Raw genomic sequence first — 24378 nt, forward strand, 5'->3', positions numbered from 1 at the left:
AGGTGGGACGGCTCCCGGCTGTAGTTGCGGAAGCGGACGGCGCTGGGCGAGGAGGGTTCGAAGATGCCCCGCGCGTTCCTGGTGAAGAAGCCGTGCGTCTCCACGTGCAAGAGGAACTGGAGCGAGCTCCCCGACGAGGAGCGCGGCGAGATCTACGTGCCAGGTGAGGCGCGGCCAGCCGCCCCCCCGAGCCTGAGGCGCCCGAGGGGCCGGGGCAGGGGGCCGTCCGGGCGGCGTGCGTGCGGGGCGCCGCGGCGCGGAGCCGGGCGGGCGGGCGCAGCCGGGGCGCCCGATTTAATGTTTAAGCGGCCGCGGACCCGTTAGCCCGGGGCGCGGGGGGAGGGGAGAGGAGGGGTGAGGGCAGGGCGGCGGAGGAGGCGCCGGCTGGGGGCTGAGGCCGGCGGGAGGGGGCGAGGGCCGTTCCCAGGCCCCACGGCTGGGCCGGGGGCGGGCGGGTCCGTGGCGCGCTGGTCCGCGCGGGTCCGCCCTCGTCCGCCCTCCCCTCCACCGGCCGGAGCCGCGGCGCAGGGGAGGCAACGGGGTGTGTCACCGCTCCGGCGACCCTCCACTCTCACGTCGTAAATCTAGAAAGCGGGGACTTTTATGAGGCGGGAGGAGGGCACTGGAGCGATGCCACCTCGGGGGGCAGGGAGCGAGCTGGAGCTTCAGCCGCAATTTGTGCAAAATGTAGGAGAAAACTCGTTTAAGCCGCTTTCCTGGATCTCTCCGTCTTTCCCACACTCCGGTGGCCAGAAGGTCGTGGTGGGGGTCAGGCCGCCAAGGATTCCCGGCCGGCCGCCCGCGGAGTGCACGGAGACCCGTGGGGACGGTTCCTGGCTGCGCCCCGCTTGTCCTGGGGACCAGGGTGGGATCAGGTCTCACCGCCGTCAGAAACGCGCCTCCTTGCCGAGGACATACTTGCAGAGGACGCAGCTGAGCGGACAGTGCTTTTCATGAACCCAGCCCCCCGCCAGGGGACCGCTGGTGCGCCCAGCCTGTTTTTGGAGGACGCCTTGAGAGCGTCCGAGTCGCCTTTGAATGAGTAACCCGAGTTGTTTCTCTCTCCAGTGGCATCTTCCTCTGGAAGGCCTGAGAACACTTTCGTGCCTTCTATCCTCCTCCACCCCCAAGAAAATCTTTGGTCAGGAGAAAGGCAGCTTCCTTCCGAACTCCCCCTCCCCTCGCCTTGCGGGTGGGGCGGGGGCCCCCGCTGCACACCCAGCCCAGCGCCTCCAAGGGAGGTGGAGGTGGGGGACAGGGGTTGTAATTAACCAACCGACTTTGACCCTTGATCTGCAGGCTCCCTGGCACCGCCCCAGGCCTTGCACGAAAGTGGTGAAATGAGGGCAGTGAGGGGCCCTGTACCAGCTCCTGCCTCAGTTTCTCTCCTAGAATAAACTGGCAGAGACAGTGGGTGTAGTGGTGAGATCTCTGTGACCTGACGGGCCAGGAGCCAATGGCCTGTGACGATGCTGGGATGTTTCTCAGGTTATCTCAAGGGCCTTGGCGCTGCTTCTAGAGCCTCCTTTAAACAAGGGGAAACTGAGGCCAAAACGCAGCTCACCTGAGGTGGATTAGGGTGTGGGCCCAGGATTCTGTGTATAGTTTCCTGCCTGACCAAGTTCCTGGCAGGCGGGTTGGCGGTGGGGGGCGGGTTCCCCACCTCTAGAAGGGCCGGGAGAGGAACTGAGCCCCCTTCTTCACTCCTGCCTCCTCCCTCACCTGTGTTTGTCTTGCTGCCTAGCTGCGCCTTCGGATCTGATAAACTGAACTTGGACTGTGTTAAAGGTGAGCTGAGCCTTGCGGGAGACTCAGTGTGCTGTTATTTTTAGTTTTATTTCACATCCCAATCAGTAACAGATCATGTGTTGACTTTTACAAAGGACAAAGAAATTCCGTTTGTTCAAATCATTGACTTCCTTGCATCCTGGTGACTTTCCCCACCAGAGTTCTGGTGGCCCTTGTGGGAGTGGTGGGGGGGGGGCTGTCCCTGCAGGGATGGCCGAGGGGGGCTTCCGGGTGGTCTGGGCCACCTGCTGCTGGTGTCCAGGGCAGGGAGCTGTGCAGGCCTCTCTCGAGACAGGATGGGCCCATATGGTTGGGTCCGGGTCTAAACCTGGAGGGCACAGGTGAGGGTTTGCCCTCGTCGTTCTGGGGAGGGTGAGTCCTGTGGGGTGAAGCAAAGGGTAGAAGGCAAAGCACTTAATTTAGCTTCTAGAAGCCATGTGGCCCACTGGAGTGTTTTCCCACAGGTTTTGGAAATGAGAAAGGGAATGTTCTCGGGCCACGCTTGGGTGCCTCAGATGGCTGGAGAGGGGGGAGTGTGTTTTGTGGTGGCTTGTCCCCTGGCTGAGCCATTCCATCACTAGCCGACCATGACCCCAGGAGCCGGCTGGGCACGTTTCCTTCACCCCACCTCACAGACTCAGCACGTTGTGACCAGCTAAGCGTTGACCCTGGTCCCACTGGGAGAGGCCCTGCGGGAGCTGGGGAACAGGGAAGCCTTTGAGGTCTGACCTTCCTGCCAGACCCTCAGAGACCCTTAAGGCATCAGAGAGTCCCTGGGAGGAGACACTTTTTCTGGCTGAAGGCTCAGGGCACCGGTGTGACCGGCACTCTAGCCTCTCTCCCTGAGGCAGGAGCCCGGCTGCTCACTGTCCAGGCCGAGGTGGACCGGCTTCTCAGTCCACTCTGGGCCCCAGAGTACGTGTGTTCGGGTGGGAGGGACTGAGCGCTTGTGGGGGAGATCCGGCCTCCAGTGAGGGTCATTCTTCTAATTCCTGGGAAATGCTGGCAGGGAACGCCTGCTATCGTCTCCAGGCAGCAAGGCTGGGAGCACAGAAAGCCACCCAGTGAGTGGGGACGGAAGAGCAACTTGGGCCTGGGCAGTGGCCTAGATGGGGCTCCTGCCTGTCCTGTGGGACGCTGTCCCATATGCCGCCAAGCTGTTTGCTCCCAGCTGGGGTTACCCAAGACGGACTCCTGCCAGACCGTTTGTCCCAGAAAGAAAGCAGGTGAGGGCAAGTCCTCTGGGCACAGGGAAGACTAGAGCGAGGGTGGCCACTGTTGATGGTCACTTGCAACACGTTTGGAGTCCCACAGAGGTGCCCGTCCCCGTGCTGGCTGGAAGAGTGGGGTGGGGGGCGGCAAAGGGAGGCACGGTCCTCAGCTGGTCAGGCTGCCCACCCTGGCACAAGGACCAAGGTGCCCGGCGCTGAGGGGCCCGGTGTCAACTTTGAAAGGCAATTGGGAAAGGGGAAAAAGAGATTGCCTGCGAGAGACACTTGGCATTCACAGGATGGAAGCCACAGGCCCGTTGTTTCCAGGGCTGCCCATCTCTACCAGTTGGCTGGCCCTCACTGCCTTTCCGGCACTGCTACCTGACCTGCAGGGGTGGGGGGGAGAGGGGCATGGGGAACCCCTGCCTCTCCTGATAAGGGGGCAAGGCCACCTCATACCAGCGTGGGTCTTGCTGACACATGGTCCCTCCCGATTCGGAGCTGAGTCACAGCCCACCCCCCCAACCCCCGCCCACCAGGTCAACCCCAGCCCCCGCCCCCGAACCCCCCTCCTGGGTCGGGGGTCAGGCATCCTCACATGTGCCTCACCTGCTCTCCTTAGAGAGCAGCCCTGACCGGAGGCCTGGCGTGGGGTAGGACCTGGCCCTCTGGCCAGCGTGTGGCCAGCAGCATGCAGTCTGGGGTGGGGACAGGCTTGAGAGAGGGGACTTGCTGAGGACGAGATGTTGGGGAGCTGGCCCTTGGCTGGAAAGCTGCCTCGGGCCCCCTGGGCCCTCCACATCATCCCACAGAGGTGAGCGGGGCCAACAGAAGGGGAGCCCGTGAGCCCCTGCGGGAGTAAGTAGGGAGATGGCCCAGCTGGTCTGGCCCCGCAGCACTCCGCAGCTGTGGGCGGGCAATGTGTCGACACAGCCGCCTTGCCGGAAACATCTAATTAGGAGACAGAGAGCAGCACAAGCAGGGCCTGACCAGTTCTGCTTCCTGCCTCCTGCCGCCAGGTGCCACCCAGTGCCACCCAGGGACAGGAGCGGCACGCCGATGAGCACTCCGTGTGCGTGCTGCGGCGGCGGCAGGGTGTGCTCCCAGGGGTGGCGGGAGGACAGGTTTGGCAGGCGGGGCTGAGGCAAACATCCCCACCCTGGCACCCTATGGCGGCCGTCCAGCCCCCACTGCCCCTGGCTCGGGCGAGGGGTGGGGGTAGACCGCCACCGGAGCCAGGGGGAGCCCAGAGTGACAGCTCATTCTGAGCACAGACGGGTAAGCCCTCACCTGCTGTCACTCCTCCCTCTGCCGCTGCCTGGGCCGGCGCTGTGGCTGGGCTTCCACTTCCAGGAGCTTCGCTCAGGCTTTCCGATACTGAAAGACAGAAGGAGGTAGAGCTTCCTGTGGGTCTCTACCTGGATTGAGAAATGGAAATTGTCATTCAGCTTTGAATTCTCGGCCAAGGTCTCTTTCCAGTGGTCAGTAAAGCGGCCTCAGAAGCCGCCAGAACTCTGACAGCCCCCGCCCGGTGTACAGACCGCCGTCACTTGTGGGGAGGCCGGAGGGACCCCGAGAGCTTGGCCTCCCACCTCCCAGCACCCCCCACCCCCCGCCAGCCTCCCAGGGTTCCGAGGGAGGCGCCATGCCAGCTCAGAGGCCGGGCCTGGGCCAGGCACTGGTGAATCAACACCCGGAATGAGGTGGCTCATTAAAGTCCCCCGGACAGACGGACGCCAGTGCCAGCAGAACGGGTTCTGGGCGGCAGGCAGGCGCATTCTTCCCTTGTCAGACCTTTGTTGTGTTTTGAGGGGGCGAGAGCCAGGGCCTCTCCCGAAACTTCTTCTGTGCTTTCATATTCACCCTTCCTGCATCAGTAGCCCCTGGGCCTTCCTTGTCTTCTACCTCCAGCGCCCCCGTCCTGGGGCCGCACCTCCCTGGGTCCCCCGCCTCTCTGTCTCAGTAGCTCCTGGGCCGGGGGTGCACTGGGCCTTGTCCGCCGGTCTGAGACCTACACTGGGTCTCCGAAGTCCATCTCCTGGAAGCACCCTCATCCTTTCCTTCCTATGCCCCTCTTGATTTATCCTTTCGAAGCTTGGAAAATGTTCCTGGCTTATGGTGTTTAAGGACAGCGGATCCTCGCACACGGCGGGCCGCTCAGACGTCGGGTCCTTTCCATAAATACAGCACAGGGCTGGGAATGTATTTTCTCTTTCTTAGGATTTTCTTCATAACATTTTTCTTCTCCAGCTTACCTTATCCTTATGACACATAGAACATGCAAAACGTGTGTTCCACTACTGTTTCTGTTCTCGATAAGGCTGCTGGGCAGTTAACGTTCTGGGACAGCCAGAAGTTACAGTAGGATTTTTGATGGTGGGGGTGGGACTCTGTGCCCCTAAGCCCTGCCCTGTTAAAGGGTCAAGTGTATAGAGTTTAGCCTTTCGGGGAAGAAAAAGACTGATACGTTAAAACATTAGCTAGTTTGGCCCATCTTTGGTCCCCTCCGTGTCACTCAGGCAGCGGGTCCTCCTCCCTGCTCCACCATGGGGACCAACCCTCTTTGGCCCCGTTCAGTGTGAGCTGTCCCTGGCAGGGGGCGGCCGCCACCGAGGGCTGCCAGGTATCGGTGCCTTGGAGGGCGGAGGCTGGGAGCCCAGCCCTCGGTGTGCCGTGGCGAGCAAGCGGTCCCCGCTGTGGGGCAGGCTTGCATAAGAGCTGGGCACGGCGCCCAGGAGACCGTTCCGCGGCATCCACCTGCTGCCGTCTGACCTCCTCCCTGCTCCACCTCACCTGGCCTGTTTGCCTGCCACACCTGGCCAGCGGGAGTGGCGAGCCTAGAGCCCCGCAGAGCTGCAGCAGCAGACACCAGCCAGCCCTGAGGACCACCCGCTCCCCCCAGGCCAGCCACTAAATCGGCCTGTAGAAGCAGCCCAGGTCGGCCCAGGCCAGGGGCCAGGGATGAATCCCTGGACCCAGGGCCTCCAGTGGTGCCCCCGTGTCCACGCAGGCGCACGGATGAGACCTGGAATCCAGAGGGACTGGCCCAGGTGGGCCAGGCGGACAGCTCTGGAGGGATAATTGGCAGGGCAGGTTCAGTCCTCCCAGTTCCGCTAAGACACAAATTACTCAGCAGGCAGGCCTGTGGGCTGTGGGGCTTGGCGGGCGTCCCCTGTCATTACCTTAATGGGGCAGGAGGGAGGGGCAGCAAGCTCGGGCTGGGGACAGCCTGCCCTGCCAAGGTGGAGGCTCCCCGGCCCAGCCCGCCCACTGCCCAGCAGCTGTCCGGAGAGACCCCTGAATCCTGTTCTCCCTGCCAGACCCCTCACCTGGCTGTTCTTCTCTCTGCAGTCAGTCTGGGCTTTTGCCCCCCCACAGCCCTACCGGGAGCCAGAGCCATCGGTGGCTGAGCCCCCGTCTTGCCCCCTGGTTTTGGACATGAGCCTTCGGGACTCCGGCTATGGTGTGGCCCCAGGGCCCTGCGTGGTGGCCCAGCTGCCCTCCGAAGACACGAGTCGTTTGGCAGAGCGCCAGAGCAGAGACCACGGCTTTCTGCGCACCAAAATGAAGGTACCGAGCCTCAGACCGTCTCCGAGGGCCAGGAGCGTGTCTATAGACCTGTGTCTGGCCCACCAGACCGGGTACGGTGAGACCCAGGCAGAGGCTGGCCTTGGATCTGGGCCCGGTTTTCTGCCAAGAAGCGGACCCAGCACGGCGCAGGTTGGGGCAGAAAAGAAGAAAAGTAGGTCTAAAGCGACAGTGTCATACTTTGGGAAGAAGCGGCAGGGCCTCAGAGACATTTCACCCTTGGGAGTCTGTGCTAGGAGTTGCTACGGTTTGTTTCTGGCCTTAAAGGGAGCCACCTCTTTGCAAGCCCTAGGAAAAGTGGGGGACAGGAGCCCGGCTCCGCCCCTTCTCCTGGTTTCCCCTCCGTGCTGTGCTGCGCCCAGAGTGAGCTCTGGAGTCCACCTTGTGGTTCACTGGCCCTTGAGGCAGGTGCCCTGCGGTTTCCCCCTCCCCCAAGTGTGCCACTTTTGTCCTCTTTGGCCTCTGAGGCCTCGCATCGAGGGCAAGGCCAGGGGAGCCGCCCGCTGCACTCAGCCTCAGCAGTGGGAACCGTAAGGAGGGTAGGAGGCAGCAGAAATGCCCCCTTTCGAGGAGCACGCAGCCAGTGAGGCTGTCCCTGGCTAGGCCCGAGTTCCTGAAAGGTCTAGGCTCTCGAAGCACCTGCCAGCAGCGATCTAGTGGAAGGGTTCTTGTAGCCCTGTTCTCTGTGCCAAAGCACTGAAGAAAACTGGCAGCAGAAGGCCCTTCCTTCTTCTCTTCCCCGTGTAGGCCAAGTGCATGTTGTAACTAGAGGGAAACCGCTCAGACACAGGCTGGTCAGGTGGCCAGGGAGCCAGCACAGTGGCCCTGAGCCCCCGTGGGCCTTCCTGTCATCCCCTGGACCCTGGTTGGTAGGAAGGGCATGGAGAGAGGGCAGAGGGCACAGGATGGCAGATGCACCCGAGGAGTGGGTCTTGACCTGAAAGGTCTTGGCTGGTCGGCAACGGAGGGCCTTTCCCTGAGGCCTGAAGCGGTAGAGGAGGAGCTGATGGGTGGGACGGGGTGGCAGGAGGAGGGGTCAGCAACAGGGCCGCCCACAGAGCACAAGCAGCCTCTGGATGGTAATGGACATGGAGGATGCAGACCACGTTTCCCTGTGTGGGCCACGCGGCTGGAAAGGCACGGCTGTCACTCGGAGCTGCATCCTCTCTGAGGGGCAGAGGGTGGCCAGGATTTGCTTCCAAATGATCCAGAGCCAGGGGCTAGGTTGGGATGGAAGGATAAAACAAGACCAGCCCTAAATGCTAAATGATGGTCACTGTAGTCATGGTGCTCATCTCCGTGTCTGACAAGATCTGAGATTTTCCGTAGTGACAAAAGAAACGAAGAAGGTGTGTAAGTAAGAAGGTTGTGAGGATGGCAAGGTGCCTCCCCTCACACCGCGACGGGCCTGGCTCCGTACAAGCAGGGGGCTGGGCTCCAGGCTCTGAGCGGCAGCCCCAGAGGCCATGTCCTGGTCGTCCTTGGTCCCACCTCAGAGGAGGCGAACAGGGGGCACAGGTGCAGAACAGCAGCTTTGAGCCCTGCGGCGGGAGCCTTCCTGACAGGCGGTGGTGACCAGCCGTTCGTACAGGGAGCTTGTTGCAGGTCTCTAGAGAGGGCAAAGGGGCTGGGTGGCCGGGGGTTTGGGAAGCCAGCAGCAGCCCGACCCAAAAGCTCCTTCCGGCCCCTCCCGCGCTGAGCTGTGAGCCAGGGGCACAGAAGCGCGGCCTCTGGAGGGCGAGCTCGGCGGTCCCCGGGACCATGGCATGCCCACATGCAGCCCATGCTCCAGGACAGCTGACGCAAACGCCATCCTCGCCCACAGGTGACCCTGGGGGACAGTCCCAGTGGAGACCTCTTCACCTGCCACATCTGCCAGAAGGCCTTCACCTACCAGCGCATGCTGAACCGCCACATGAAGTGTCACAACGACGTCAAGAGGCACCTGTGCACCTACTGCGGGAAAGGCTTCAATGACACGTTCGACCTGAAGAGGCACGTCCGCACCCACACCGGTGAGAAGAGCCCCTGGGAGTCCCTGCCCGGCGGGGGAGGGGAGATCCACGGCCTGGGAGAGGGCATCCTGGAACTCAGGGCAGAAGCCCCCATAGCTCATGGGTTCAGTCCCTCAGGGAGCTGGAGACGGGGCCGGCCTCCTCCGCTCCTCCCGCCCAGAGTCAGGTGGCCTGGCCTTTCTATGTCAGGGAAGTGGCCCACGGGCTTGCCGTCAGCTCCCTGACCCCCACGCGCTCCTCCCCGCAGGTGTGCGGCCCTACAAATGCAGCCTGTGCGACAAGGCCTTCACGCAGCGCTGCTCGCTGGAGTCCCATCTCAAGAAGATCCACGGTGTGCAGCAGAAGTACGCGTACAAGGAGCGGCGGGCCAAGCTGTACGTGTGTGAGGAGTGCGGCTGCACGTCCGAGAGCCAGGAGGGCCACGTCCTGCATCTGAAGGAGCACCACCCCGACAGCCCGCTGCTGCGCAAGACCTCCAAGAAGGTGGCCGTAGCCCTGCAGAACACCGTCACCTCCCTGCTCCAGAGCAACCACCACCTCTGAGCGGCCCCGCCCGGCCTGGGTCGCCTGCCCGCTGCCCGGCGGTGACCGGGCCTAGAGCCCCCTGAGGCTCACATGTCCGCTCAGGCCTGGCGCTGATCTCTGCTCACGTTTGCCTTTTTGTCTGAGGGGCAGAGGCCACTCTGAGCCCGGACCAACGTGGGCGAGGCCCAGGGTGCCTTCCCCGTGAAGCAGCCCGCCTACGGTGAGAAGACTTCCTTCCCAGAGGACAGATGGGGATGCTCGGCGGCCATGCTCCTCCGGAGCACGAAGCATGGGAACAGGGCCGCAGCTCCCTGCAGGGCAGCGGAGGGAAGAGCAGGGGCAGAGAGCAGCTGGGCAAAGCAAGTGCTGGGGGAGCTGGCGCCCGCCTACCCTGCAGTATGCCTAAGGCTCAGGGCCATGGGGGCCTTGGCCCTTCCCTCAGGGCGGTGCATACCCTATGCACAGCCGCGGACACTCCTGCACACACAGGAGGCCTTTCCACACATCACCTCATTTTTAGGAAACCGACAACAAGGTGCCAAGGAAGTTTTATTTCCTTTTTTTTTTTTGACACATGTACAGATATTAATATATTTTTGGTGCCGATGGTGGCTATTTTTAAGAGAGGATGGAGCTGGCTTTGTTCCCTCTCCATGCAGTTCTATTTATCCTGGACATTTCATACCTCTTCTGTGCCTTGGCTCTGGGGGCAGGTGGGGGGGCTGCCCTAAGCCACCCCCACCCCTTGTACCTCCCGAGATATCTCACCAAAGACCTTCCTCCAGTCCTGCCTGGGGGCTGCCCATCTGCTGGGGTAACGCACTGCATTGGCTACTCCCCCTCCCCCGGGGGGCTCTGCCTCCCTCCTACATCCTTTCAAGGCCTGCCTGGGGGTTACCAAGAGCCTGTTTGCCTCCTAAAAATGGACCTTTTGTGAACAACTCACCGTTGTGGAGGCCAAGAGTTTGTCCAGCAGCAGCTGTAGGAGAAAGGCCTGTGGGGTGATGAGTCCTTGATCCACAGAGTCCACCGTCTGGGACAGAGAAAAGAACAGGACCAGGCTGCAAGGCCTGCCCTTTCCTGGGTTGAGTGAACAAACCCAGGGCAGCAGCGAAAAATTGGGACCCATCAGAGGCCCCTAGGGAGGGCAGCATTAGAGGGCTGATGAGTTATATTTGAGGCCTACTTTCTGACTTTTTCACATGGCTGTGTTATGAGCGCGTAACGAACAAGCCATCCCTGAGCTGGTTGGCTCGACTGGAGGAAATCGGCCACCGGGCTCTAATGGTGTGGCTGGGTTTCCTCCTAAAAAACAGGAAAAGGGGTGTGGGTCAAAAAGGAGAGAGGGGCAGGGCCGGAGCCAGCCTGCCAAAGAAGGAGAAGGCAAACTGGAAAGAGGTCCAAAGAGTGCAGCGGGCTGGGCCGGCCGAACCCCTGGGCAGAACCTGGGCAGGTGCTTTCTCTGACCGCCCTCTGACTGTGTATATTGTTCTGGAAGACGCCTGTTTTATTTTACTTTAGAGTGTCTGGGAGCTGCTGTATTCTGGAAGTTATATAGTATGAAATAACCCTATCTGGAAGCTCTGTTTCGTTTACATTTCTGTAGCCCTGTGTTATTGCAATCGGAGTGAGCCCTAACACTCTGTGTTGTCTGTATTATTTTATAACTTCCCCCCAACTATTAAAATCAAAGAATTATCGTTTTCTGCGTTTCTCCTTTTTTGTCTTATAGACCTCTTTTTCCACCGGCAGGGAAATCAATCAAAACGGTTGTTGCATTCTAGGCAAAGCTTTCCCCTTTTACGGTTACCAGTGAGCCTCAAGTCAAGCCGAGACTCTGACCTGCACGGATGGAGTGGCCTGCCCCTGGTCTCGGCACTCAGAGCCTGCTGACTGATCCCTGGGCCTCGCCCCACCTGCCCTGTGCTCCTGCGTCCTGACGTGGCCCTCCGCCAGGCCAGCATAGTCACTCATGGTCCAGTTTCCACTTCCTTTCCTAGCACCTGCCAGGACCAAAGAAGGAAGACAGTGATCCCAAATGACAGGGCACAAAGGTCACATCACTTCCGGGTCAGGCACCTAGTATCGGGCCAGCTACATCGCACAGCTCGTGTTCTGTGCCAGGTGCCTTGCGTTTCACCCACATTGGCTCACTTGATTTTTTGGCCACTGCCCGGAAGACACTGCCATTCCCGCCATGAGAAGTTGGGTAGTGGGCCTGGGTCTCACCATGAGCTCTGCCGCCACGACACCAGCGTGCAGCCCATCCCTCTGGGCAATTCAAACCAGGCAGGAATTTAGAGATTAACTGGCCTTCCCCATCACCTACCTAGGGTCACCTGGGGAGACCTGATCACTCTGGGGATTCAGTTCTGTGTTCTTCATCATGTCCCCTCTGCTAGATGGACAACCAAGGAGGAGGGCGGCTGCCGGTCCTGGGCCTTCGATGTGATCTTCTAGGAGGTGTGAAGAGGGTTCATGTCTGGGTGCTGTGAAGAGAACGGAAAACATGGCTCTGACCTTTAAGGCTCCCTGTAAGAAGCCCAGAGGATTGCCAAGGGCCCCTAACCCTCCTTATGTCTTTCAGTAGCCAGAGGATCTTTATCACGAGAAGCCTCCCAGTGTGAAAGGCCAACCAAACCCCATTTTGATCTGTCCCGAGATGAGCTGAACCCATTGTTGGGAACCCAGATGATGCACCGCTAGGCCAACCTCAGGAGGAGCCGGGAGCCAGGCCTAAGCTTCTAGGAAGCCAGGGGTGGGGGTGGGGAAATGTTCCTGGGGCTCCCCATGAGCTGCTACTTTCTCTCCCACTCCTTAGAACTCCCACGTGGGACACGGCTCCGAGGAGCCCTTCTTGTGGCATCAGGCCAGAGGGCCCCATTACAAGGCCCATCATGCTCTCCAGAACCGGTAGCGTGGGTGCCACGGGAGAAAAAGGACAAGCACGGGGTGGAGGGTACGCTTCCGCTGACTGGTAGATGGGCCCCAGCCAGGTGGGGAGAAGAGAGGAATGGGGGTCAACATACAACGAAGGGCACAGGTGTCCCGGACTATAAATGCTGTGGGACCCCACAAGGAGTCTGTTGCATCTGAAAGAGTAAAGACTTCTTGGAAGAAGTGGAGGCCCAGCTGGTCTGGAAAAACAGGGGATCTGAACAGAACCGAAGAAAGGGGAAGGTGTTTTGGGTGGGGGCAGGGGGTGTGGGGAAGAGCGGGATGAAGCTCAGAAGGGAAGAGGTGTGGGCAGCGGGTCTCACTCTGTCCATCAGAATTCTGGCTGCTTGCCTCCTTCATTCAGCACAATGGAGGCATTTTTGGAACCCCGCCCAGGTGCGGGGCAGAGCTGATAAGACCAGGGTCTGGCAGGAGAGCCGGCTGGGGGCCTAGCAAGACCGCGTCACTGAGGATAAAAGCAGAATCTTATTCTTACAGCCGAAAGCAAAGCAAATACACGTGGGGAGTGAGAAAGTGCTTGTTTATACCTTATATTTTTACATATTTTCTAATTTTTTTTTTTTTTACAATAAGCATACATTATTTCTACAAACAGAAGAAAATAAAGTTGTGAAACAATTTAGGGGGCTTAGCTGACACAGAGTTCAACACGTCAATGGGGAGAGGGGGCGGCCCGCCTCCCCAAAAGCCAAGGTGATCTTGGGCAACATTAAGAGTGTGGCGTCAGCAACCGGCGTCGCCTCCCTGCAGTCAGGGCTGGTCACCGGGCCGTGGGTTTGAGGCCCAGTCCTGTCTCGTGGTGTCTGTGGGGCCTCGCGCAAGTGACCTAACCTCCCAGTCTCTTCATCTATAAAATGATCTGGGTTCCTGAGTCTGAAAGTCCCTTTCCCATATAAAGACTTTATGTCTCTAGGCTCCCATCTTGAGAAAACCTTTGAAGAAACTCACCGACAGCGTGTGGTGGAGATGTGTTGGGTAGGTGGCGAGGACCAGCTAAGCGGCAGCTGGCTTGAAGCAGAGGGCAAGGCTTACCCCCAGGGGGTTCCAGTGTTGAACCAGCGGCGAGAAGGGAGGATTAGACTGGGCAGAGCGAAATGCAGGGATTGGAAGACTTCCAAGTCCCGTCATGGCTCACCCAGGGGGTGACTGCATAGGGTACGGGGGGAATGGAAGGGAGCCCCCCACACTGTTACTGGAGGGCTGGGGCTGGGAAGCCACTTGTTAGTGATCTCTTTCTTTCTTCTTCTTCTTTTTTTTTTTTTAAGATTTTATTTATTTGACAGAGAGATCACAAGTAGGCAGAGCAGCAGGCGGGGCAGGGGGCTGAGGGTGGGGGCAGCGGGGGAAGCAGGCTCCCTGCTGAGCACAGAGCCCGATGCGGGGCTCGATCCCAGGACCCTGAGATCATGACCTGAGCCGAAGGCAGAGGCTTTAACCCACTGAGCCCCCCAGGCGGCCCTTGTTAGCGATTTCTAATAGGACTCTGTCATGGGACCGAAGGCTAGACGAAACAATCTTCAAGACTCTTTCTACCCGCAGAATTTGAAAAGGCCAGGCTGAAGGGCGGCGGTCGCGACTTCCAGGCCTGTTCACCATTCCTAAGAAGGCAGAGCCAGGGTGAAATGCTGGTGAACAGGGAGGAATAGGAAAGACAACACTGGAAAGAGACCAGTTGGGGGGCTGTCTCATACGCTGGGCTGGAGGGGACGGAGACCTGGACTGGGTGGGGGAAGCAGACCCCTTCTCACCGCCTCTGGCCCTGGCCCGTCCCCTAGAGCCACCCAGAACCAGGCCGCTCCCTGGGAAGGTGGGAGCCACCTGACACAGGGTATCCTACCCTCTTTGTGCCCAAGACCAACGTGCCTTCCTCCACTCCTCATGCCAGCCCCCCTTCCCAGGTTTCTAGAATCTGTTTTGATATTGCATCCCCCAACACCCAGGCTCACGCCTCCCAGCTTTTTTTTTAGTTCCTGTAGCCAATCAGTCAGCCCCCCTCAATGATCCCTGAGCCTGCCCTTCTCTCCTGGCAGCTCTCCCCCTAGGGGGCCAGCTCCATGGCAAGACGGGCTCAGACCATGCAGATTCTGGTCCCCCGCCATGGTAGAGCATTGAGAATTAGATCTGCCAGGTTCTGTTTCCTGAATATGAGGGCTGGGTATCAGGTGACTGATTTCCTCTGTTTCTCACTTATTCTCTCTGCATCAACTGGGCGAGGGCTTCTACCCGGGTCCATCTTTCAAAATAGAGTAACACACAAATCCGGGGTCTCACAACACGCTCCGAGGAGGCGGGCACCAGCCACACAGTGTGACCTGCCCTGATCAGATCACAAACAGGGCCACCACCGGCCCTTAGACGTCTCCTCTGACTTCAGGCTTAAGGGGCTGCCACCCCCACCCTCACAGAGAAGAAACCTGGGCAAGTGAGTGTCACAGGGTGGGCTGCTCAGTGACCCCACTGCCAGGCCACACTGCCCATTGGCATCAACAGCAGCCTCCTCTTTCCTGAGAGCCGAGGGACCCACAGAGGCTCCCGGGGTCCCAGGCGTCACTCCCTGCTAACCCCAGAACCCTCGAAGTAAGCGATTGCCTCAGGCAGACACGTCAGTGGTCCTATACTAGGAGCTAATCACGGCTTCCACCTTCCGATGGCTGAGCTCCTACTATGCGCCAGGCAGCCTTGGGCTTCGCTTCCCTCTGACGTCATCGCTAATCTCCACAATGACCCTAGAGGTAGCTATTACTGTTCTATTTTTAAACAAAGAAACTGAGGCTCAGGGAGATTAAATATCTTGCTCAAGGTCACATGGATGGCAAGCCATGAGGCCAGGCTCCATCCTGAGGGACCCCACCCTCGAGCAGAGGTCTCTGAAGCTCCCCAGTGTCACGCATGTCAGTAGGGCTGAGGAAAGGAAAGGAGAGAGAACATGCGACCTGATTGGGCACCCCCCCTCCCACCTCTCTGGTGGCCTATGCACCAGCCCCAAGGTCAGTGCTGTTGCTGTCTGTCCACACAAGGAAACTGAAGCCTAAAGAGGTCACCTGCTGTCAGGGTCACCACGTCCAGGGGCGCCTGGGTGGCTCAGTGGGTTAGGCCTCTGCCTTTGGCTCAGGTCATGATCTCAGGGTCCTGGGATTGAGCCCCGCGTCGGGCTCTCTGCTCAGCCTGCCGTTGGGGGATCCTGCTTCCTCCTCTCTCCCTGCCTGCCTCTCTGCCTACTTGTGATCTCTCTCTGTCAAAATAAATAAAATCTTAAAAAAAAAAAAAAAAAAGGTTACCACGTCCGCCTGGCCCCCGGCTAGAACCCCCAGCCTCTCACTGTCGAGCATCACACTGACTTCCCTGAAAGTATGTGGAAACAGAAAAAGAGGGAGTTCTGGAAACTTCTAAGCCAGGCTGTAGGGAAAAAGCCAAAGTCCTCTGCGGAGACCAAGGGGGCCAAGAGTGTGCAAATCTGGCTCCTACCACAGAAACGCCAGGGATCTTGTTCCTGTTAAGGTTACGGCCACAACCATCTTCCAAATATGCCAAACCCGAGAGAAAGGGCGGGAGGGGAGACACTTAGGGGAGTGAGAGCGGGTCAGGGCATTCCAAACCCACAGGAGCTCCGAAGTGAACTCCCAGCATCCACCCCCATGTGTACCCTGACCTCCTCCCTACAGTCCCAGTTTTCCAAGGTAGCGATCTTGGCGGGGAAGAAACTCATCCTGTCCTCACCACCTGGGCTTGTCCTGTCCAGCCGGCTCCTGCCCAGGCCCCTCCTGACCTCCCCCGCCTCTTGAATGGGGGGAGGCTCCAGGTAACAGGCCTGGGCTCCTCCTCCTCCCCACGCGCAGTAGCTGAAGGACACCAGGAGAACTGGTAGGACTTGCGTCCCTTTTGCCAGAGGCACAAACAAACCTGCCGGCGGTAATAACAGGGCAGAGGAGCGGACTGCCTGAGACTCAGGAGGCCCGCAGGCTCGCTGCCAGCCACCACTGCCACAGGGCCTTGCTCAGAAGCAAGAGGGGCCCTCAGAGTGTGGGGTTCTCTCCAGTCCTGCCATGAGAGACCTAATACTTCCTCCCCGACAAGATGATTCTCTTCTAACACCCCTGAGCATTCACTTCCAGCATTTTCCAGAGGTTCTGAGAGGCTCAAGTCAGCGTTTTCCGAAGCGTTATTCAGAAGCTTTGGGGGCGTTCATCATCGCCCCCCAAGCCAGAGGCTGGTGTAAGGGGAGGAGGGGGTGAGGTTTGGGAGGTCAGGGCGGAAGGGATGGGAGTCGTCCTTATTGGCCTTGGTGCCTAGGAGGGGAGGAGTGGTGTTCCCTAAGGAGGCCAGAGTGCTTGCGGGGGTGAGCACTGAAGGAGGAGCCCTTTAAAAGTTTACTCTGTTTGAGGGGAACTCAAAAGTAGAAAAAGTAGAGGAAAAAGAGCAGACCATCCACGGTCTGGTTGGGAAAGTCAGGGAAATCAGTATGTACCCCAATTCAAAATGGGCTTTGAAATGAGATGTAAATGAGTTTTTAGCAGATAAAAATTCAGCCTCTATATAAAGAGTTCTTATATATTAATAAAAAGTAAATATATACCATTGAAAGCCGTAAATAGTATGAATGCGCTATTCATGAACGAGCTTCAAATGATCAAAATCATATGAAAAAATTCAGCTTCGTTCAAAATCGAAGAAATGGAAATTAAAATCAGATCCAGAAGTCTATCATAAAACTGGTCGTAATCATGAAACAATAGGGACAATCTAAACATTTAACTCTAGAGAACCATTAAGAATTATAATGAAATACTATGTATCCAATAAACACGATGGTATAAAAATATTTCCTAACAGGAAAATGTTCGCAATATACTAAGTGTAAAAAACAGATTCCGAAACAGTGTCATGGGTAGGCGCATTTTACATTTTGGTAAACACAAGTAAGTCCATGTGCACATCATAAAAATTACAGAAGACTAGACACGGCACTTACAGTACTGAGTTATTACTCAACGGTGGAATTACGGTTTTATTGTCTTGTTTGTTCATCTATATTTTATACTTTTCCTACAATGATCCCTTTTTGATTTTGCAATGAAAACTTCCGGGGGACTTTGAAAGAGTCTTTGGCAGAGGAAATGTATGAAGAAGGCTGATGTCGGGGGCGCCTGGGTGGCTCAGTGGTTAAAAGCCTCTGCCTTCGGCTCAGGTCATGATCTCAGGGTCCTGGGATCGAGCCCCGCATCGGGCTCTCTGCTCAGCAGGGAGCCTGCCTCCTCCTCCTGTCTCTCTCTGCCTGCCTCTCTGCCTACTTGTGATCTGTCAAATTTAAAAAAAAAATCTTAAAGAAGGCTGATGTCGGAGGTCACCTGGGGTGCAGAGGTGGGGGTTAGAAAAGAGATCCAGGAATCACAACTGTGCTGTTACTCTGAAATCTCTAGGGGGCCTATGACCTTGTAGAGAAAGCCCAGAGGATGTGCAGTCGGAGAATGAATGAATCCCAACTCTTCCTCAGTCGGCCCTGAGGAAGGCACTTTATCTTTCAGAAACTATCAAGTGGAAGTAACAGTAACACAGGATTACTGTGAGGATTAAATAAGATAATTATTTGCTTTGTGAGGTATAAATCCCTAAACGAATGTGAGAGGTTGTCATTCATAACATTCATCCCTGGCTCAGCCTTAGCAGGAAAGCTGGCCGCCGCCCACGGGTCAAGGTCGCGCTGGCTGCTGGGAATGCTGGAAACGCTGGAGGGGGGCGGGGGTGAGGGGAGCAATTTTGCCACGTGGCTCAGGGAAGCTGATGTCCTGGTCCGTGGCAGCAGATTTTAAAAAGCCAAAGAAAGTAAACTCACTCTGAGCTCAGAGGAAGGGTTTTGGAGACCTTCTGACTGCCCTCTAAGGAAAGAATACGGAGCCTGTGCTGAGAGATCCCTGGTTCGTCGTGTGCTGGGCGCTGGGAAAGGGGAGAAGTGGCCCAAAGCACAGAGGTCTACCTGTACTTGTTTACTGATGTTTGGGCAAGATGCTTGGGGGCTGAGTTGGGCGGACCGAGGATGCCACAGCTTGTCATCTAAGGAGACTGGGAGAGGCTGGGCGGTGGTTCTGGTTAGATGGGTCCGCGCCCTGCACGAGACGAGGGAAGTCATGGCTTCTGGGCGGAGGTGGGAGGCACGCCAATGAATCATAAACCCCTCTCATTCATAACTGGTTAGCTGGCTCTTACAGGGCCACGCACGGTTTTTACGCAGTATGGTGCCCAACTGCCCCCTCAAAGAGCGCCACTTCCCTCCTCCCTCTAGATGAAAGGGATTTGTTGACCCGCTGACAAGCTGAGCACCGGAGGACCACGTTTGGAGACTCTGTGTCGACTGTGCCTCTCCAAGGCCTTCAGATCTTCAGTCTCCTTCTCTTTGTTTGCTCCTTCTCCGATGCCCCTTCCGCCTTTCCTTCTGTTGACCTCCTTTTCTTCTTCGGACTTCGTTTCATGGCTCTTCCTCTCCTTGTTCCCCAGGTGTCCTTCTCCTTCTCAAGGCCACCTTCTGTCGGGTTCGGGACCCAGGCAGCACCTTCCTCTGTGCGCTTCATGTCAAAGGCACCCGCCACTCAGAGCCACTCAATGCTGGGGTGTCCTGAGCTGCAGCGCAGCCGTCCCTGGCGCAAGGCTGCCCCTCCTGCGGGGCTCGCCGAAGCTCTGGTTCACGACCTTTACTCCTTGTTCCTCCTACTCCCCTCCTCGATTACCCAACAAGCCTTTTCAAATCTTTCTGTAACTAAGTTTTTCTCCTAATCCTCCTGCCAACCCTGCTCCCCTTTCCCCCGCCCAGGTCCCTCTCTCTTCTGTGGGGGCCTCTGATCTATCTGTACCCTGCTGCTGCTGACATGTCCTGGACTGAAACCCTGGGCTGGGTGTGGCTTCACCTCCTTGTCGGTGGGGGGAAGAGGCAAGGACAGCTGTGCGCTCCTGTCGGCTGCCCCCACCCCTCCACTCTAGGTTTTTCTAGGTTCTTCTGTTTATCCCCGCGATCCAGGCGAGAGCCGGGATGGGAGTGTTTTCTGTCTCTTTTATTCCTTAGAACCTCACCCCGTTGTATTTTTTCCAATCGAAATCTCATTTCGAAATCTCCTACCCAAAGGGTTTCCCAATGCCTCCCAGTTTTGAATCAAGCTGCTGTTTACAGCACACCCAAATCAGGAATAGAGACGTCAGGGGGGACTAGATCTGACACTACGCCCTGAAGACATTCATGTGCCCGAATCAGTCACTGGACTGGTGGCACCTGGACAAACAAAACTATTTCCTTCTTATCTCCCAAGAAGGAAGAAACCAAGTAGGCTCCAAGCTGAGAACAAGGACTGGCCAGAAGGCAAATACCAACTTGGCCATATTCCTCCCCTGGGGCGGGGGGAGTCTGAGGGAGGGCAGTCCCTGGGAGTCCAGCCTGCCCGCCAGAGAGATCTCTCGAAGCAGCCCACAGAATTCTCTGCCCCTCAAAGTGCCCGGTCCCTCCCAGGGGGCCATTTCATAAGAACATGCATCCTAGTTCCCCCACCCAGGACCAATGGGGCAGATTTCTGGCCCTACGGACCCTGAGTCAGGAGCAGCCTCTAGAACAGACACAGGGAAGTGGTTCAGTGCTTTTTGTTTTGTTTTCAATAAGCAGGTTGTTCCGTGCATACAAAGGTGACCCATCACCTGCCTCGGTAACCTGACAGCTCTCTGTCACCAGCAAGAAGGGTCCACCTGTGGTCCTTTTGATTCTCCAGAAGAAGCTGATGGATCAGTTGGGTTGAATTGGCATCCTGGATCTCTGCATCATGTTCTGGCCAACAACACAATCCACCTTGACTTTTATTTTAAAAATCTATTTAAAGCCCCAATTCTTTTTTTAAAAATTTATTTATTTTAGACAGAGAGAGAAAGCGTGTGCACACACGCATGCATGAGTGAGGGGGAGGGGCAGAGGGAGAGGGAGGGGAACAGACTCCCGATTGAACATGTAGCCTGACCCAGGGCTTGATCTCATGACCCTGAGGTCACGACCTGAGCTGAAACCAAACACTCAACCGACCGAGCCACCCCAGTTCTGCATCTAAGTCCCAGAGAGCCGATCCTCTTCGTCTGAATGGTCAGAGCACAATATGGACATCAAGGCAGCCTCTGGAGGCTCTCGTCACCCTCTCTTTGAGGTGAATGCTGCGGACAGGAGCTAAGCCCTTCTGCTCCTATAATTTGAGGAGAGAAAACACCATCTGACGCCACAGCAAAGCTCCTAGTGTTGGCACTTGGTGTCACTCTTGCTATACCTTGCCTCAGCTCAAAGCTCTCCATGGACTGGTGGCAAGCACCACAGAGGGGCGGCAGAACTCTCTCTCCTCCTTCTCCCCCAACATACACACAAGCACACGCACACGCGCACACACACACACACAAATGTCGGGGCAGGAGCCCAGCTCTCCGGAGGAAGGGCACGTGTCCAGCCAGAAGGATGACAGGCGTCCCACATGGTGAATGGTAGGAGGAAGGGCCTCAACTTCCCAGAGAAGCCTTGGGTGGAACCCAGGCTCCTGGAATTGTTGGTTGCTGACTTCGCCGATGTTTTCTTAACACTCCAAATTGTTCAGAAGACAATCAAATAGCACAAACATGCTCGTAAAAACACTAAGAGTCACTTGACATCAAATTGGCAAATTTTGGTGATAGAAACACAGAAATGAACCATTGAGAGCTGCAAGGCTTGCTGTCTCTCTCTTTTTCAAGACCTTAGTGACCAAAACTTTGTCAGTCCCCAGCGGGATTTGACACAGTTTTTTCCACTAAGGACACCTTTTGGCGACCAAAAAAATGCCATATTCCCTTTTAGTTGGTCTAGTTAATTAGCATCATGAAAGGTCTCCTCTTGCCTGTTCATGGCCACTGTCCCATGTTCTCAACCTCTCTGAGCCTCTGCTGTTTCTCTCTCATCACTCAACCATTGCCAGGTTCCTCTCGGTAAGGGTTTAAAGAGCTCCCACTGGACTCTGGGCTCACTCCAGAGTCTCCTTCTGCAACCACCCCCCGCCTCGACACACATTGTCTCTAGAAGATTCCCTTGTCCTTAAGGCTCTCCCACAGATGAAGAGCCCTCAGGACCCCAGATGATCCTCTTTCTCTGAGGCACACAGATCGAACATTCTTCTTACAGAAAATCTAACTGCTTTACCACCCACGAAGGAAGGTGGTTCTGGGTGAAGGAGACGTTTGAGAATCACTGAAGAGGGTCACTGAAGTCACTGAAGAGTGCTACCCTACCCAGACCCAAGTCTGGAAAGGGCGACCTGCCCGGCACGGCCACACTCCTATCTGCAGCAGCTTGCAGGAGGACAACGGTATGTAGCTGATGGGGTTTGCAGTTACTGTGCTGTTCCCAGATCCCGGGCTCCCTGGCTGTTCTGAGCCAGGGCTCTCGGGGAACATGGGGCTTCACTGTGTCCTCCCAACAGAGTTCTGACATCTTAGCTCCCCAGGGAGTGGCGGGGGGGGCGGTGTCACCATTTCCCTGCTGCCTCGTCTTTAAGAACACCTCGTGAGAGTGTGTCCTAGGTTCCTAGGTTTCACGAAGATCATCTCACCTCGAGTCTACCTTCGAATCATTCCTGAAATAGGGACCAGAAATATTTAGCCTGGCAAGTCACACCGATGGTGATGGAAGGCCCCATGATGAGGAGACACTGTGGCTGAACTACCATGTATCCTACTTCTGAAGATAAGAGTGTTGATGCCCAGGTCGGGAATGAGCAGCTCCCACCAACAGTACCCTGTGGTGCTGGGGCCCAGGCCCTCCTGCTTTCTCTAGGGCAGTATCCCCAGGGTAGCCGATAGAAACCCTGGGCTGTGGGGGCACAGGAAGTGATCCAAGGATAGTAGTGAATCAGGCTGCACTCTTCTGGAAGTAATTCAGAGTATTTTATATGACTTTATCCCATGGATCTTATTAATATCCAAGGAAAGAAAGAAGGAAGGAAAAGGGCAGAAGATTTCTCATTTCATCAAAACAAAGCAAACAGGGCACCTGAGGGAGCTCGGTCGGTAGCGCATCTGACTCTTGGTTTCAGCTCAGGTCATGATCTCAGGGTTATGGGATCGAACCCCATGATGGGCTCGATGCTGGGTATGGAGCCTAATTCAAAAAATTAAATTAAAGGAGAAAAGAAATACATACAAACCTAAAAACATGGACACTGGCCCTATGACCCTAGCAAATGAGACAGATTGCTGATTGTGTGCACATGTGTGTGTGGGGAGGTGGGAGTTGGGGGTCCCCTGCTGTGGTGGTCTTTGGTAATCTGAGAGTTCCGACTGACTTTCAAAAACGGCTGAATTTGACTCCCTCCATGCTAAAAAGTGTACCAAAGTACAAATACCCCCCGCCCTGCCTTCCTCAAACTTTGTAAACAACAGAGACGCTCACTAGAGTAATTAGAACAAAAACTGTCAGCTAAGGGGTTTGAGAAGGTGTGGCTGGGGCGTTCTGTGTGTTTTCTCTAAAGCCGGACGTGTAGACCGTCCAACATACAAGTTTAATGAGCTTGTAAATTTGGAGTGACTCTTCACATCTTGTAGTGAGGTCTGGAGTTCAACTACTTCACCCTTGGCATCAAAGAAGCAGTAGAGGATGCTCGTCCCTAAACGTGTCCTCCAGAGTCAGCGCGAGGACTTTTTCCTCACAGCTTCTCCACCTACCCGCACAGGCAACTGATCCGAATGATTCAGTCCCCAGGGTTCTGTACAGGGAGATAACTCCTGGCATTCAAAGATGCTTTGTCATGTCTGATCTCCAGCTGCCCCTCCCTGGTCTGCCCCCGGGTACCCCAAAACACCTCTTAAACAGCACCAAGATCCTTTAGGGACTTAGATGCTTCCCGTAAGAGACGGTATTCACCCTAGTTAACCCCTACAAGTTGACAAGCTTCCCTAATGCTCCAGTTCAAAGCGTTTTCAGTTCAGTAATCTGTTTGCTCTAGTGCTTTCTACCTACAGTATTTCTTTTTTTTTTTTTAAGATTTTATTTATTCATTTGACAGAGAGAGAGAGAGCAAGAGAGGAAACACAAGCAGGGGGAATGGGAGAGGGAGAAGCAGGCTTCCCGCTGCGCAGGGAGCCCTATGCAGGGCTCGATTCCAGGACCCCAGGACCACAACCTGAGCTGAAGGTAGCCTCTTAACCAACTGAGCCACCCAGGTGCCCCTACCTGCAGTATTTCTAAACACTCATTTAATTGAAGTTAGATTGTGCATAATGTGCTACAATGGGGCAAACGAATCATACGAACAGCGTCTTGCTGACAGGGTAGGTCTAACACGGGAATCACCCTGTCAGCACTGTCGGCCCACGTGGGGCGGCATCCAAACCAGCTGCAGGGGGCCTTGAGGCACACGTCACGAGGCAGGTGACGTCACTCATCTGGGGCGTGGCTACACTGGGAGGGTCTAAGATGTTCACCCTTCCCAGTCAGTCTGTTTTTAGAACCAATATCTGTGATGCCACTTCAATATTTACTCTATTTCTGATCCATTGCAGCCCGGAGTCTTAGATAAAATAAGCCTGAAGCTGAATACTTTGTCACCACTTTTTCCAGAGCCCCAGGACAACGCCGCTAATATCCTGGGCTGTGCGCGACCTTGCTACCCCACACCATGGAATGCTCTATTAATTAAACAGACAGCCATCCTTAGAACTAGGTCAACCTCATCTATCCAACTTAAGCCCTTGATTCCATTCCTTTCTGTCCAAGACTTTTTAGAGGAAATTTTTCACCAACTGATAATGCAGAAGTGTTCTCATCATGCCCCGAGGTCAAGTCCACAGCCAACCCTGAATATCCCACAACTTCTGACATCTACCCCAGTACGTGGAGCCTCCCCTGTGAGTTCTTATTTTTCAGGCTCTATCCTTCTCCTGGGTTTTCCTGTGATTCGGAGGATATAACCAAGACAAAAGGAAAGTCCCAATCCTGTGTGTGGTCGAATGAGTAAAAACCTTAAGACAAGGGAATCTGGGAAAAATCTTCATGACATCCTAAGAAGTCATGGGGCCAAAGTTCCTGACACTGCCCTGCCAGCCCCGAACCAGGTGGAGACAGACTTGCCCTTCCTTGGGCTGGTTTAGCTCCACCGGCTAGGTCTCTACACCTGTGCTCTCTCTCTCTGCCTGCCCCACACTGAATCAGTGCCCAACCGGTTACCTCCCAGGGCTCCTCTAGGGCATCACCAGGTAGAAGACCTTCCTGGGGGTAGGGGGGCCAGCACCATTCGGGAAGCCTAGCATAACCCGGGGAG

The 24378-nt window shown here is 56.4% G+C and overlaps 1 protein-coding gene across 1 annotated transcript; it reads left to right on the top strand.

Annotated features, from left to right (window-relative positions):
• The first annotated feature begins 41 nt into the window (after positions 1 to 41).
• On the top strand, positions 42 to 9403 carry OVOL1 (ovo like transcriptional repressor 1). The gene is given in 5 exon segments (XM_032879484.1): positions 42 to 163; positions 6351 to 6367; positions 6369 to 6569; positions 8413 to 8602; positions 8850 to 9403. Coding segments are annotated over 5 exon segments (804 nt in total). The 5' UTR covers positions 42 to 63; the 3' UTR covers positions 9146 to 9403.
• The last annotated feature ends 14975 nt before the right edge of the window (positions 9404 to 24378 follow it).

This window comes from Lontra canadensis, unplaced genomic scaffold, assembly GCF_010015895.1.
Source record: "Lontra canadensis isolate GAN:19392208 unplaced genomic scaffold, GSC_riverotter_1.0 scaffold66, whole genome shotgun sequence".
Taxonomy (NCBI): domain Eukaryota; kingdom Metazoa; phylum Chordata; class Mammalia; order Carnivora; family Mustelidae; genus Lontra; species Lontra canadensis.